The sequence below is a fragment of the Phasianus colchicus genome, chromosome 8 (genome assembly GCF_987193195.1).
Source record: "Phasianus colchicus chromosome 8, bPhaCol1.hap1.1, whole genome shotgun sequence".
Classification (NCBI taxonomy): Eukaryota; Metazoa; Chordata; class Aves; order Galliformes; family Phasianidae; genus Phasianus; species Phasianus colchicus.
The window spans coordinates 1359804-1374211 of NC_143443.1; the positions used below are offsets into that span (position 1 = coordinate 1359804).

Genomic DNA, 14408 nt, shown 5'->3' on the forward strand with positions numbered 1-14408 from the left:
TCTTTCTTTCTCAACTTGGGAATCATATAAGTTGATATTTTACGGTTAAAAAAAGATAATAAAACAACAATCAAGACAGACTGAATGCATTGACACGATGCAGAACAGCAAAACATTAGAACGCAGCTCCCTACTCAAGATTTATACTTCTTACTAATCACAAAACTTAGTTTTACCCAAGACTTAAAACTGAAGTACCCAGCAGTTTGCTAAATGCCCAACACCACCAAGCAATGCCATTTCAGTACAAGACAAACCAGAGGAAAAATTCCATATGCTACTTCAAAAACATTTTTGCTCTAATGCAAAATATTGCTTAAAGCCTGAAATAATTCCCACGTGCTAAAGATGACAGTCCCCCAGGTGCTATGAGAAAACCTCTGTGTCGTTATGCAAATCAGTAGTTATAATTGTTTCAAAAATAGTTGCCCATGTATCCACATTCTGCAGAGATCAAATTAAAGAACATGCAGTACACACTTATATCTTAACTTTTATGTATATGCATAGGCAAATGACTCACGTTGGTCTTTTAATTAAAAAAAATGCAATTTTTCTCACAGATTGAGTTTTTCCTAATCATGGAAGCAGACAAAAAAAAGCACACTGAAATATTTCCCAGCTCTTAAACAGACACAAAAAGTAGCAAAAATACACAGCCACAGCCCCTCCTGCAATGATCAATCTTCTCCATTAACATCCAGAACTTTATGCATTAGCATTTCTAAGCAATGTATGAAGTTCTATTTCAAACAAAGTAAGCATTTAATCCCTTGTCCTTGCCCTCCTCTAGGAGAAAACCAGAAAGCTAACGACCTAATCTTCCTATTTTGTAAGCATGCTCGAGCATGCAGTGCAGAATTTACATACGGCTTTACTTTCTAAACCAACACTGACAGGCTTTAAATCAAAGCCCAAATAAAAGACAACTTTAAAACTATTAGCCCAATGCAACCAAAGGTTGCAGGAGGATCTACTAGTCATTAGACTTCACTGTTCTTTAAAAAGGAAATTTAAAGTAAGTTGAAGATTCCCGAAAGCTGGGAATAATGCTCAGTGTTCAAGCCAAGCTTTGGAGCTAAAAGCTGCGAAGTTCCATTTGATAACACTCCGAAGAGCAGAGGAACAACATGACTTTGAAGTCTCCCAAAACTGCTTTGTTGCGTCAATTTTTCTGCAATTTTCAGGAACTCAGCCTTTAGCAGCCACACAAAGTAGTCTAGCAGCACATCTGTCTTCACCAGCTTTGCAACATTAGTGTACTAACCTCAACTCTTTTAACTCCAGCTTAAACCCATCCATGTAGCAACAGAGAAATTAAATCAAAAGAACTGAACTGCTCTGTAGCTGTTCAACAGCTTGGCAGCCTGAAGCTACAGAGGGAGTGTTACAAGAAGTGTCCACGCTCCATCCTCTAACAGATTTAAGTGTCCTGACAAATGGCCAAACTCTTTATTAGCATGAGTTTCTTGACAGCATCCCTACAAAAAAAAGACACAGGAAAATATGCCCAGCCAAATCGAGAAGAGTTTCCCAGCATATATGCTGTTTAGCCCATATGCATGCATACCCTCATTGTAAAAAGGCTGCCAGCCCTAAACACAAAATAAGTTTACTGTTTTTCTCCTAGGCTGGGTAATCAGGAAGTAGAGAGGAAATGAACAGGAAGAATGTTCTTGAGAGCAAAGGAGGATTCCTTGTAGCCAGCCAGCTGCACTTGCCAACTCTACCATCTGTGCCTTAAAGAACAAGAGAAGAGACCAACTCAGATGTTGCTGAGAGAAACATTTTATGATTTCGGAGAAAGGCATTTAACCCCTTAACTCTCAACATTTCAATGACAACTCTTTGTTCCTCTCTCTAAACCTCAAGCTTGTAATTCAAATGTAGTGATCTACACAAGAAATAACAAACTGTGGCTCCTTCATTCCCAGATTCCAATAGTGGGAAGGAGTAGATCAGAAGCAGCTCTGAAGATGCTACCACCAGTTGCATCGCCACCTCTACCCATCGTGGGGCTTTCTGGACCCACACATGCTCATGATGCTGCATTTCCAGAACCATTCTCAGAGCAAGAACCTTCTCACAGGCTCTGTGAGTTGTATGAAATACAACCTGGAGCTCCCAACCCCAATGGGGCTTTGCTGAACAGTTAAGAGGAACAAGATGACTGAAAAAGTACTGAATTTACAGAATAACCAGGCACTTTTTTTTTTTCCAAAACAGTCTCAACCTCATAAACCTCACAACAAAAATACAAAAAAAACCACTAAGAGAAGCATGAAAAAGGATGTTTACTCTGCAGAACTTGTTCTGACAAGAAGCAAGAAGAATTCCTGCTCAACTCCCATTTCAACACGGCCTGGGATTGCAGACCAAGTAAGCCATGCAGATGGTGGCAGAGGACAACGCCAGCTGTATGACTTTCTCAGCAAAGGAAACCTGTAAAGGAAGCTTGGCTCTCACACTGCGCTTTAAGATTTACCTGGTTTACCTACGTATCAAATTCAACACAAACTCCACCAAGGCAGAACATGGTATGTCCCTAGCAATGCTCTCAGAACACGGCTGTGCCTTGCACAGTGTCCTCTGGAAGAAGCACCACTGCATGCTTAAGCATATCCTAGCCTCAAACACCCACAGAAAAATACAAGAATTTTATTCAGAAGAACGCAGCAAAGAGTCACTACTTTGATATTTACTGACAGGAAGTGAAAAATGGCTCAGACTCAACTTTTTGCAAGGCTGAAAGAACATCCAAAACTTTCAGAGACAAGGGAATTCAAAATAGAATTCGAGCTGGAGAACAAATACGTCGCTTTACAAAACCTAAGCTACAAAAATTAGGATTTAGCCTAACTTCAGGGGGTGGCTACAAGAGAATATAAAGACAAGCAGAAAACAAGGCTTCGGGCCAGCCTAATAAACCATTTCTCAGTCATTCAGCTCCAAGTAGATACTACTGAATTCTAACGGGATGCAGTGTTTGCCTCCTCCTTGTGTTAGTAAAAAAAAAAAAAAAAAAAAAAAGGGAGTTACTTCTCTCACAAAAAAAAAAAAAAACAGAACAGAAAATAGACAACCACTTCAAATCTAGTCCAATACGTACCCAGCGAAAGCAAGGAATTAAGCACAGGCCTCTAAAAAAAATTAACTATGTGATTAAAAGCTATTATACCACACACCCACAAAAGCAGAATTAAGTTTATGAAGACATCTCGTAAGCACTTTGCTGCAAAGAACTGGATATGGAGCAGTTTTTATGCACTGCCGCATGCCGGGGCTGCAGAGCTGGGGCTTCATCTTTGCAGAGAACAATGCCAACTTTTGCTGCAGTCATCATCCCAAACACAGAGCAGGCAAGTTTCATTTTTTAGCTGCACAATCAATTACCACCTGAAATCACAGAGCACACTACTTCAGCTACAGTGCTGAAAAATCATTATTAAGATAACTCAGATTTATGCAATATGATACAGGGCCTAATTGCACAATTATTATACTTATGCTCTACAAAACTCCCTTTTCATGGCTTCACAGGCAAGATGACAAGGCAGAAGACTACTGGAGAGATGAAGATGCTAGCCTGAAATGGGAGCTGGAACAAGGCTTTGTTTACATCTGGACTAAGACCTATTTAAAAACCAAGAGCAAGCTGAACCCAAAGCACAGTCAACTGCCTAGAATGCATTCTGATTTCGCAAGAGAACACGCTCTACTGGGCCATGTATGCACATTCCCAAATTTTAAGATAAATTCCATTCTTACAACCTAGAAGGCATCATCCCAGCAGCTCACAGGAATGCACCAACTTGCACAGCTAATGCCCAAAACCATGTCAGAAGTGCCAAATCACAGGGACCCACAACTCTCCTAGGACTTATGAGGTGACACACATAGCTCCATCCTACATTCAATTTACTCCCTTGAAAAAGTTTGAAAACATCAAATAAAACCCAATACACATATCAAACGGGCACAAATCATGAATAGCTCTGAGATCCACATTGCTAGCTGCGTGTTCAAATAAGAAAGGAGGTGGGCTTTAAAGTGCTGTTACTTATGACTAACGACAGCAAGTTGGGCCTCCTAGTAAAGGGGCCTGAAGACTCAACCGTCTATTCTTTCCCTTTTCTTTGGGTTTTGAACACAACTGCTGTCCCATAAATCATTTTCTTGGTTAAATACATTTTAACAGAGCATTCTAGGCCAAGGTACCATAGATATAATTTGGCAGCTTATGCAGCATTCATATGGCAACAACAAATTCTCTAAAAATATTTTTTCCTTTAAGAAACTACAAGAAGCTACTCAAATCCACAATTGGCAGAAGCAACTTGGTAGACAGAGACTTAATACATAAAATATCAATTTCACAGTCGCTAAATTCTTTAGTCTAGCTTCTGCACAGCCATTTTTTTTTTTTAGCATGGGGATTTTTCACATAATTTGATAATAAAACATAATTTCAGTGAGGTTATTATAGCACAAGTTAAACCAACTGCTTCTGCTACAACAACAAAAGATCTAGCGACCACATAATCCTGCGAAGAGTTAAACAGAAAATACAATCACTTCTCTTCTGTAAGAAAACTAGGAAATTCTATACTCCTCCTCACGTTGCTTTAACGCAACATTTAGCACATACCAGCTTTCCGCACAGCGCTCACTGTACTTCACAGCCTTTTGGTAGTTGAAGAAAAAAAAGAACGAGATGTAATAAGCGTAGCACTGGACAGCACAGGAAAAACTCTTTTCTGTCCCAAAGAAACGTGCTCACTGTCAGTCTAGCAGCCGCCAAGAGCTAATGCTTCCACATGTATCAGACTGTGGAAATCACAGGGCTGCACAAGCACCACTCTGGGGACTGTATCCTTTCCCTAAAAATACTGTAACCACCTCAAGAAGTCAGTGGAAATCCTGTAATATCTTGAGGACAGAAGAGCCTTCCTGGTTAGCACAAGATCTCCAAAAAGTCATTCTCAGAATTCAACAACCTTCTTCACAAGTGAAGTTTTACCCAGTGCTAATGGGGGACCAACGAATTACTTGAAGAGCTTAACAAATGATCTTCAGAAGCACAATGCCAACCAACACACCCTTGCCGAAACCTCTGAGCTCTGACATGATTACTTCTCCACAGCCCAAAGTGGCAGCATCTCATCATCAGTGGGTGTCAGATGGTGAAAATCCACCTGGATTTCTACTTTAAAAAAATCACAGTGCTTAAACCACATCCATTTCCAGTAAAGTTTGCACTTCATTCAGCATGACCCAAACAAGGTTTTAAGGGAAAGCTTCGGTTGTTCTGAAAATGATACACATTTCATGAAGTTTGAAAACAGATTTCAGTGGTACTGTTGTTTTTTTTTTTTCCCTCCTGTATCAAATTTTCTTAGTGATCCTTAATGTGTTCTCATCATCCACACTCATTTCTTTCCCCAACTTGAAAAGCACATTTAGTCATCGCTCCAACAGCAGCGCTACGTGAAGCAGAGAATTAGTTTGCAGCTCTTGTTGGTTTAAAAACGTGCACAAGCAGTTATTTTTTAACTTCATATTTAGCTTGTGCAAACAGTCTCCAGCAACGCTGCACAACGATTAAAGTTTCTGATGATGCAAGACCAAGTAGTGTATTGGGAAGCCTGCACAATGTTTAAGAAGCACAATGAGATGAGCTTTAAATTTGCCAAGCACCTTAAATTCCTGTCCTGGGCAACCACAGCAGAAAAGCTGCTCCGCAGTGATGCAGTGAGGGATGCACAACCCAGCACTTGCTGGAATGGGGTTTTTTGTGCGTAGGCTTCAGCTGTCAAACAACGCTATCAACAAAGATGCAAATACTAGAGCAAGCTGTTACAGTTTTTTCTTAGGTTGTAGGGAAAACTACAGGATCACCTGGGAAGCAAATCTAACCTCAGAAGAGAAAATGATGGTAACACTTGCACCTATTGACACGTTGCTTTCTCAGCCTGGACAACTCAAAAATCTTTCATAAGCACAGAAAGACTGGTTCAGTATCAAATACCCTTCCCACAAGCAGCTAACAAGTGAATCAAGCTCTGAGAAGCCTCCAGCTAGTCCCATTTTACCACTCTCTGCTCAGACAGACTTTTTAGATGAATTCAAAGCAAAACTGACACTAATCTCCCTTGTTTAAAACCTAAACCTATCCAGGTTCCACAAGCAAAATGAGTCTGTCAAGCTCTTAACACTACTAAGTAACACGGTTTACTCCTGAACAAAGAAATACTTTTCCACCAGTAAAAGCTTTGCCACTCTGTTTCTTCCAAGCCCTCACCAAATCTTACTACAAAAACAACTTGTTACAAAGCATCTAACCAACTTCAGTTTTAAACAGAAAGCCAATATTTTGAAGGAGTAGCATTTCCAACTGCAGTTCTATTTTAAACTCAGCATGCACCTCATGCCACCAACTCACCTCTTTTCTGGGAGGTTGAGCCATTTTGACTCAAGTCACATAATTTAAAATTTCATTAAAAATGCAAAAAGCCTTTGGGCTGCAGATAGCATAAAGCAGCTTCCCCACTCAATTTTAGCATTCTCTACCTTTCATCACGAGACAAATGCAATACTTGGAAATTAACAGCATCCAATGTCTAATCTTTACTGAATATTACTGCAGTTTATACAACTATGTGGGTCATGAAATGCACACGCCTCAGTTAAGCGCTGTTCTGTGCTAAGACTGCCATGCTCCATGCATAGCAGAAGGCCTATAAACCTGAAGCAAGTTCACCCAATTCCATTGGTGAACCTTTAAACTTGTCCACAGGTACAAGTAGCTGATTTTTCACTTGTGTCTCGTGTAGTTAAGCCTCCTGTCAAACTTGGTTACACACACACACGATAAATGCAAGCACTGCAATGTAGAAGTCTTACATACAAGTGTCCTCCACTCTTCCTGGCTGTAAAGTGGTCAACAACTGAGCTGCATCACTACAGAAATCCTAAAGATTATAATACTTCAGAAAATATAACTGCTGCTGCATCATAAAGAAATGCAGCCATCTTAGAAGAAAGCTATTAATCCTTTCCTTCTCACTCATTTGCAACAAAAGGTATCTGGCATTACAGAAATGGAGTAGAAACCCAAATTAATCAGAATTGAAGTATGAAAAAAAACCATTTCCTCTTCCAATTTCAGAAATATTTTTTTTCAAAAACAGTACCTAAAAAGGCTATTCAGGGAAAAGCAAGTTTGATCAGATGAAAAGTTGTGTCACTATGTTCTTAAAACACATTTCATGACCAGCACATAGGACTATTTTCATCTGGTATAAACAAAGCTACTGATTTTGAGAAGTCATCATTTTCTTTTCCTTAAATCCTGTACTACCAGTATAGAAACAACTGCTAACTGAACTGCCCGGACCCACAAGTCCCAAGCACAGTGGATGGACATCTGTGCTCATTTCACAAGGATGTAACGCAGCCCATAAGAAGAAACACCAGTGATGTTCCAGCCCAGTTCCTCAAAAGGTATGTAAACAGTCCAGCAACAAAATCTGCCTGTTTTGGCACTTGGGTATTCCCTGCAACTCCTTGGAGAATCAGCGTGTCAGAAATATAAAAACTGCAGGCCATTGTCCACCTGGGATGCTGAGACGTGATGAGAAAAGCAAAAAAGAGCAAAAAATGGACACCTCACCTGGGTTCCAGTCCACGCTCCGGCTGGCTCACTGGCGAATTTCACACAGCATCTCCCTTGGCCTGTGCTGCAGCACCCAGCTGTTGCATGTTTTGGAACTTCCACTGAACATCTGCAGAAGGGGTTCACACCTCAGTTCCCCTCATCCCATTCAGTGCCCAAATCACAGGACTATGTACGCCCTCTCAGTCCTTTAGGCTGGGGGAAACAGCTCCCCCAAGATGACTGTTAGCCACAGGATGCTCCTACAGACATGGGAAGGCTGGGAAGCACAGCCAAATGCAGGTGGTCGCCTGTTTCAGCCTCAACATTTTGAGCTCTGCCATACAGTGAGAAGTGCCTTTGAGATCCCAGTCCTCCTATCACACACCACATGCCTACCGAATACCTCACTGAGGTTTCAGGTTTTCTTCAATACCAATTCCCAGCCCAGTCCTCTGCCTCGGCACATAAGTAATAAGCAGGTTGCTTTCCAAGTGTCACAACCAACAATTTCACCAAAACTCAGCGAAAAGAACATCTCCAGAAAGCCTGGACAGCGATAAAATAGTCAACTTTCACCTCTGCAGTGTCAGCCTTCAAGCAAAGCCATTATATTGCACACACAGCAGTCATTATTCATTAATTATCTATTAAATGTGAAGCTATGAAAAACGAGGACCGCATATAAGCTTATTTCAAAGACACCTTCACAACTGTTAAAAAAAATGAACACTTTTTCATGCATTCTATTACAGAATTGCAGCCAGCTACTGCTTTTGAAAACACTAGTTTAAAGTCTAGTCTTTAGAGGCCTAGCTGTAATTCTAAAAAATAATAATAAATAGAAAAAAATAATCAATAAACTCAAATTGGCACATCCTAAGCAACCTTGAGAAAGAAAATCCCGATTCAAAATTCGCTCATTTTCTTGCTTAGAGCACATTACTCATTGAAAATATGTGTTTGGGTCAAAAAACCCCACCTACCAGCAGCACATTTGGTGTGTACACAGTGGTACCTTAAACACCAAACCTGCAAGGACAAAGCCAAGAGATCACACCACTTCGCCACCACTTACCTGTTTCCCAGAAGTTCCCATCCGACACATTACTCCCAGAATCACAAACCTCGCTGAGACTCCTTAAGTGAGCACCAAACACTGCTGTGTCAGCCCAGCAGCAGGCCAACAAAACCACGGCCAAACATCACAAACGCCAGTCTAACACCGGGCTTTATCAACACCACAGACAGAGCGTGGAAACCACACAGCACAGAAGGATTTGGGCTCCTTAACTGAAAGCTCAGCGTCCCTGCTGAAGTCAAGCACCTTTCAGGCCATCACCGCTTTAGGCCAAGCGTCAAAGTAACATCACGAGCACCGTACTGCTCCCGCCCAGAACCAGGCTGCCTCTGGAGCATCTGCTACAACGCGAGCTCTCAAAACCGCAATTTTTGCCCTGACCCCGTTGTAAAGCAGCGAGCTCTCTTTCTACGCAAATAAGGCTGGAACCGAGCATCAGTACGAGACCGGAACCACAGCAACACAGAACGCGCCCGGCCGGCAGGGCGCACAGGGATCACCGAGCGCAACTCCTGCCGCCGTGCGGGGCCCTTCCAGGACGGCTGAAACGTTCGGGCCCGCTCCGCACTTTCCCCACACCGCAGCACGGACCAGGCCAGCCCGCACCGCAGCCCCGCGGCACTCGGCACGCAGCCCCGCGGGCCGCCACAGTCGCGGCCCGGCAGCCGCGCTCGCCACGCTCCGGCTCGTTATCCAGAACCGCGCACCGACCTCAGGCGATCCCCAAGCGCCACGCTCCCCCCGGCTCGCCGCGCTCCCGTTCGCCGGTCTTCACACGGGAAAAGCCGCGGCGCCGCTCCGTGCCGGGCCCGCTCCGTTAGCCGCCCGGCGGCGCTTAGGTAACGCGGCGCGGGTCTGATGCAATCGCCGGGCGCGCAGCGCTGCGCCGGGCTCGGCGGCGCCGGGAGGATACAGGTCAGGTCCAGGTCGAAGCCATCCTCCTGGTAGCGCCTTTTGTTCCTGCTGACGATCTCTTTGATGATGGCGGTCATGTCTGGCAGGCGGGGGCCGCTCCGGGGCGGGCCGCGGGGCCGGGCGGCGGGCGGCGGGGCCCGCTGCTCCCGGGGCTCAGCCCCGGCCGGGCCCGGCTCCCGCTCCTCCCGCGGCGGCGGCGGCGGCTCCCGGCGGCCGCCCCCCCCTCCTCCTCCGCCTCCTCCTCCTCCGCCTCCTCCTCCTCCTCCTGCCGCTGCCGGGGCGGCCGAGCGGGGGGGCTCCGCAGCCGGGCCGAGTCCCTGAGGGAGCCGCCGCCGCCGCCGTCTTTGAGGCGAGCGAGGCGGAGAGAGCGGCTCTCCGGCGCTCCGGGCCCCGGCAATGGTGACAGCGGCGCGGGCCCCCCCCCGGCCCGGCCCCGCTCCCCGCCCCGCTCCCCGCCCGGGGCGGCGGCGGCGGCGGCGGGCCCGGAGCCGCGCGGTGGGGCCGCGCTGCTACCGGGCGGGCGCTGGGCGGCGGCGGGGCGGCGGCTCCTCAGGGCGTGCGGGCGGGCGGCGCGGCCTGGCTCATACCCCCGCTCCCCGCGCCCAGCAGCGCCGCGCGAGCGCTACGCTCCCATCATGGCTGCAGCTTCCGAGAGGGGAGGCCGCGCCGCTCCGCCCCCTCCGCCACCCCGGAAAAGTAGTCCCCGCCACATCGCCGCCCCGCCGCCTCCCGCCGCCGCGCCGCCCGGCCCGAGCGCCCCCCGCCCCGCCACGCGCCGCTCCCCCGCCGCGCCGCTCCCCGGCCGCCGGCGCCGTTCCTCCCGCCGGCGGGGGCGAGGCGGAGGGCGGGCGGAGGGATACGGACGGAGAGCGGCTCGGCGCGGCGGTGCTGCGACCGTCACGTGGGCGGCCCGCTGCGCTCGCGGCGGCCCCTCCCCCGCGGCGGAAGTGGCCGGGCCGGCCTGGGCGCCGAGCCGCGCCGAGGGGCGGGCGGAGGTGCCGGGCGCTCCGCTGTCCGTCCGGGCCGGCCCTGCCCTGCCGCGCCGCTCGGCCCGAGCCCTCCGCGCGCCGCCTTTTCGTCTTCGGTAGTTTCCCGCGGGGCGGCGAGAAGCGGCTCCGAGGCGCCCTCCCCGCCTCCGGGCAGCGCTCGCGCAGCCGGGCCGGCCCCGGCTCGTTCCGGGCCGAGCGGCGCTGAGCGGGCGCCTGCTGCCCCCTGCTGCCCCCTGCAGCCGCCCCGGGGCCCGGATGTCGGCGGTAGCGTTGCGTCGGAGGAAGCCTGTCGAGAAGGCAGGTCTTTATTAAGAGAGGGGTGAGGGATATCTGCCGGAATCCGAGCGGTAACAGAGCGGAGCGCTGCTGCGTGGGGAAGGGATCCGTCTTCTATGCAGACAGAAGAAACGCATCGTAGCGAGGAGCGGCCTGGTGGGAGGGGAGAACCCGTGAGCCCCTTTCCCTTCAGGAATGACAGGATGTGCCAAGGCAGATGGCCTCGGTCGGGCAGGTGTCTCCCTAGGGATTAGATCCCAGCTCTAACGCATACACCTACCGCCAGTGTTTCTGAGGCACCCTTACCGAGAAACTGTGTTTTTGGCTAGACCTGTTGGCACGGGGAATGCAGCCCTCACAGAAACGCCAGCAGAGAATGTCTGGTTTGCTCAGTAATTGCATTACCTGGGGAATGGCTGTCAGTCTGAGCAACGAAATGCTGGCTTACACGTTGGAATTTTCTTGATAAGCAGCACTTTGGCAAGGTGGAATAAAACATAGTATCCCAGAAAAGACATACTAAATAGCAATTTTTACGTATGCACGCTAGGCAGTACTTTACAAAATCTCCCTAAGGAACAGCAAGATCCAATTCAAATGTATAAGATAAATTCGGTGTCTTGTTCAGTCTTAAAAGAGCTTTTAAGAGAGGTCCAGCTGCAGCTGGTTGGAGCAGCGGAGGAAAGGAAGGATGAAATGTTATGCTTTGCCTTTAAGGACTCAAAATAAACTGGAACATAAGGTGGAGGGATTTCCTGGGTTGCTGTAGCTTTCAGCCTTTGCAAATGCTATATTATATAATTCTGTCATAAATGTATCAAGTTAAGATCTTTTGCCACCATTATTCCCACTGGGAAGCTGTTCCCAGAACCTCCTTCAGATTTTCATGCTAAATATATTTGTGACTGGTTTGTATCCACATGTTCTTGCACCAGCCTTGGCCTTAAATAGCTCCTACTCCATAGCATTTACCCTTTTTACCCTTTGTGTGTTTACAGTTCCTCCTGGCCTTCATCTGACTGGTCTCAGAAGTGACCTTCTGCTCCTGCTTCAGTATTCTTTCTTTTCCATACACACTACCGGAACAGAGCATGTTGTTCTTGACAGTATCTTGCCCGGACACAAGGACAGTGGTATTCATCCCATCTAAACTCTGTTAGGAATGTCGCTCCCAAGACCTTGTTTTCTCTGTCATGTTGGCAGCTATTTTGGGGCTAGCTACTGTGTGCAGTGAGACCATAATTTTCCTTTCCCAAACTTCAGAGAGGTTGGTCAGGGTCTACCTTTCTTTGCCGTCTCTTCTGTATAAAATGTAGGGACTGCAGACGAAACTAGCTGGTGATAAATTCAGAAAAACAAAGAGAGGTAATTAGTGTCATGACGTAGAAATACGGAATGGCTTGGGTTGGAAGGGACCTTAAAGATTACCAGGCTCCAACCCCGCTGCTGTGGGTTCGTTGCTTCCAATTAGATCAGGCTACCCAGAGCCTCATTCAGCCTGACCTTGAATATCTCCAGGGATGGGGCATCCACAACTTCTCTGGGCAGTCTGTTCCAGGGCCTCACCACTGAGTACGTAATTTCCTCCTAATGTTTTACATAAATCTCCCCTCTCTTAGTTTGAAACCATCCCATCTTGTCCTATCCCTACATCCCCTGACAAAGAATCTGTCCTCAGCTTTCCGCTAGCCCATTTTCTAGGTACTAGAAGGCTGCCATGAGGTCTCCCTGAAGCCTCCTCAAGGCTGAACAACCCCAACTCTCTCAGCCTGTCTTCAAAGAAGAGGTGCGCCAGCGCTCTGGGCATCTTCACTGATGCTCCTCTGGACCTGCTCTAACAAATCCATGAAGTTAAATTGGAGAACTTTGGCACAAAATGTTATGGGTGCCAAAAGTTTACATGGGTTTAAGGGGAAAGAGGAGAAATTCTTGAAAGAACTCGCTGCAAATGTAATCTCTGACGCCTGAAGTCTTTGGTACACAAGTTGCTGAAGCCCAGCAGAGCTTTTCATGGAAAAAAACTTTGTAGTTATCAAAACTGTTTCCAAGCATCCCCTTTTTGCCAGTTTTTGTTTTGTTTTGTTTTGTTTCCACATCACTCACTTTGGTCTTTCCGTGTACTTTGCCTTGCTTTCCACTGATCTCCTTTCATACCTACACCATTTTGATGTTTTGTTGTTCACAACCAACAATAACCCCTTCCTACTTCTAGCCACCACAGACCCTTTTGCTTTTAGCACACCAGTCCTTTCCCATCTTGCTCCTGTTCACATCACTGAAGGACACCTGATTGCCTGCAGCTACCGGACACTGAAGTTCACAAAAAATAATATTTATTGGCAAAACACTCAGCAGTCAAAGGAAAACAACCACTATGTGGCCTTTATCATAACCCCTCTGAGTTTTCAAACCATGCTAGGTCCCCGTAGGTCCCACTAGGACCTTCTACTGCCATATTGAGGAGCCACAATCTTCTGGAGACGAACCACGTCATCCATGCTTTGGATATGAAATGTTAGAATTTGAGCTCACATGTCCTCAGAGATGGCAAAGCAACACTTGCAGCGATCAGTTCTGTGTAAACAGGGAAAAGTCCAGTGATGTAAGAGGTACAGAGGCATTTGTCAGGTTAGGTTTGAGAGCAAGTCCTAGTGTTGAGCCTTCAGCTCAAAACATAAAGGCTTTGAAAGTGTATTTAGTAGAGCAGAATGAATTCAGTATATCCCACTGCTTTTAAGAAATATTTGTTCAAGAAATAGTAATCTCTCCCTACTGTGAGAAATTAGGGCCCAATGGATTCCATACAATATAAACCAGAAGCACCAACCTCACTTTCAACCTGACCCTGCTTGACTTCTGTAAAAAAAAATTGCATCTCTCATTAAAAAAATTTAATGTGCTTTTCAGCAGAGGATTTCCTTCAAGGGTGCATGCTACAGCTGTCGAATAGCAGTGAGAAATGTAGGTTTCAAGTTTTTATTACTTGTGTGTGTGTTTGCGTTTCTCCTTAATTGCAACAAAACAGATGTCATTTTTTAAGAGTGGGAGAAAAAACAGAAGGGTCCTAAATATTTTCCTACAGCACCAGTGACTCAAACACAACAGCATTTTCCTAGTACATGAAATGCAGACAGTGAAACAATTGTTCTTTTCCTATTCAAGAGGGGCAATTACAAGAACCTCTGTAAGCCTCAAGTTAATAATAACAGCTGTCATCATCACTGATTATATCTAGCTCACTTTTAAACAATCAAAGGGAAATTGCTCTCACATTCTACATAGAATTAAGTATATATATATGTGTATATATAATTTATATAATATATATATAAATGGTAAATAAGATGATTATATAAGTAAATCAAATTATATATATATATATATATATACCCATCATCTTATTTACCATCTATATATATAATATATATACATCTTATTTACCATTAAAGACTGGAGAAGCAGCAGAAGAAAGAGGGCTTTCTGTAAATCAATT

The 14408-nt window shown here is 46.2% G+C and overlaps 1 protein-coding gene across 1 annotated transcript in view; it reads right to left on the bottom strand.

The window, feature by feature from the left end:
- PTEN (phosphatase and tensin homolog) overlaps nt 1–9803 on the bottom strand; it is a 45817-nt gene extending 36014 nt beyond the window's left edge. The window contains exon 1 of the mRNA XM_031602541.2: nt 9649–9803. Coding sequence (XP_031458401.1) covers nt 9649–9727 — 79 coding nt within the window. The 5' untranslated portion in view covers nt 9728–9803. The remainder of the gene's footprint in view (nt 1–9648) is intronic.
- Between the last annotated feature and the right edge of the window lie 4605 nt (nt 9804–14408).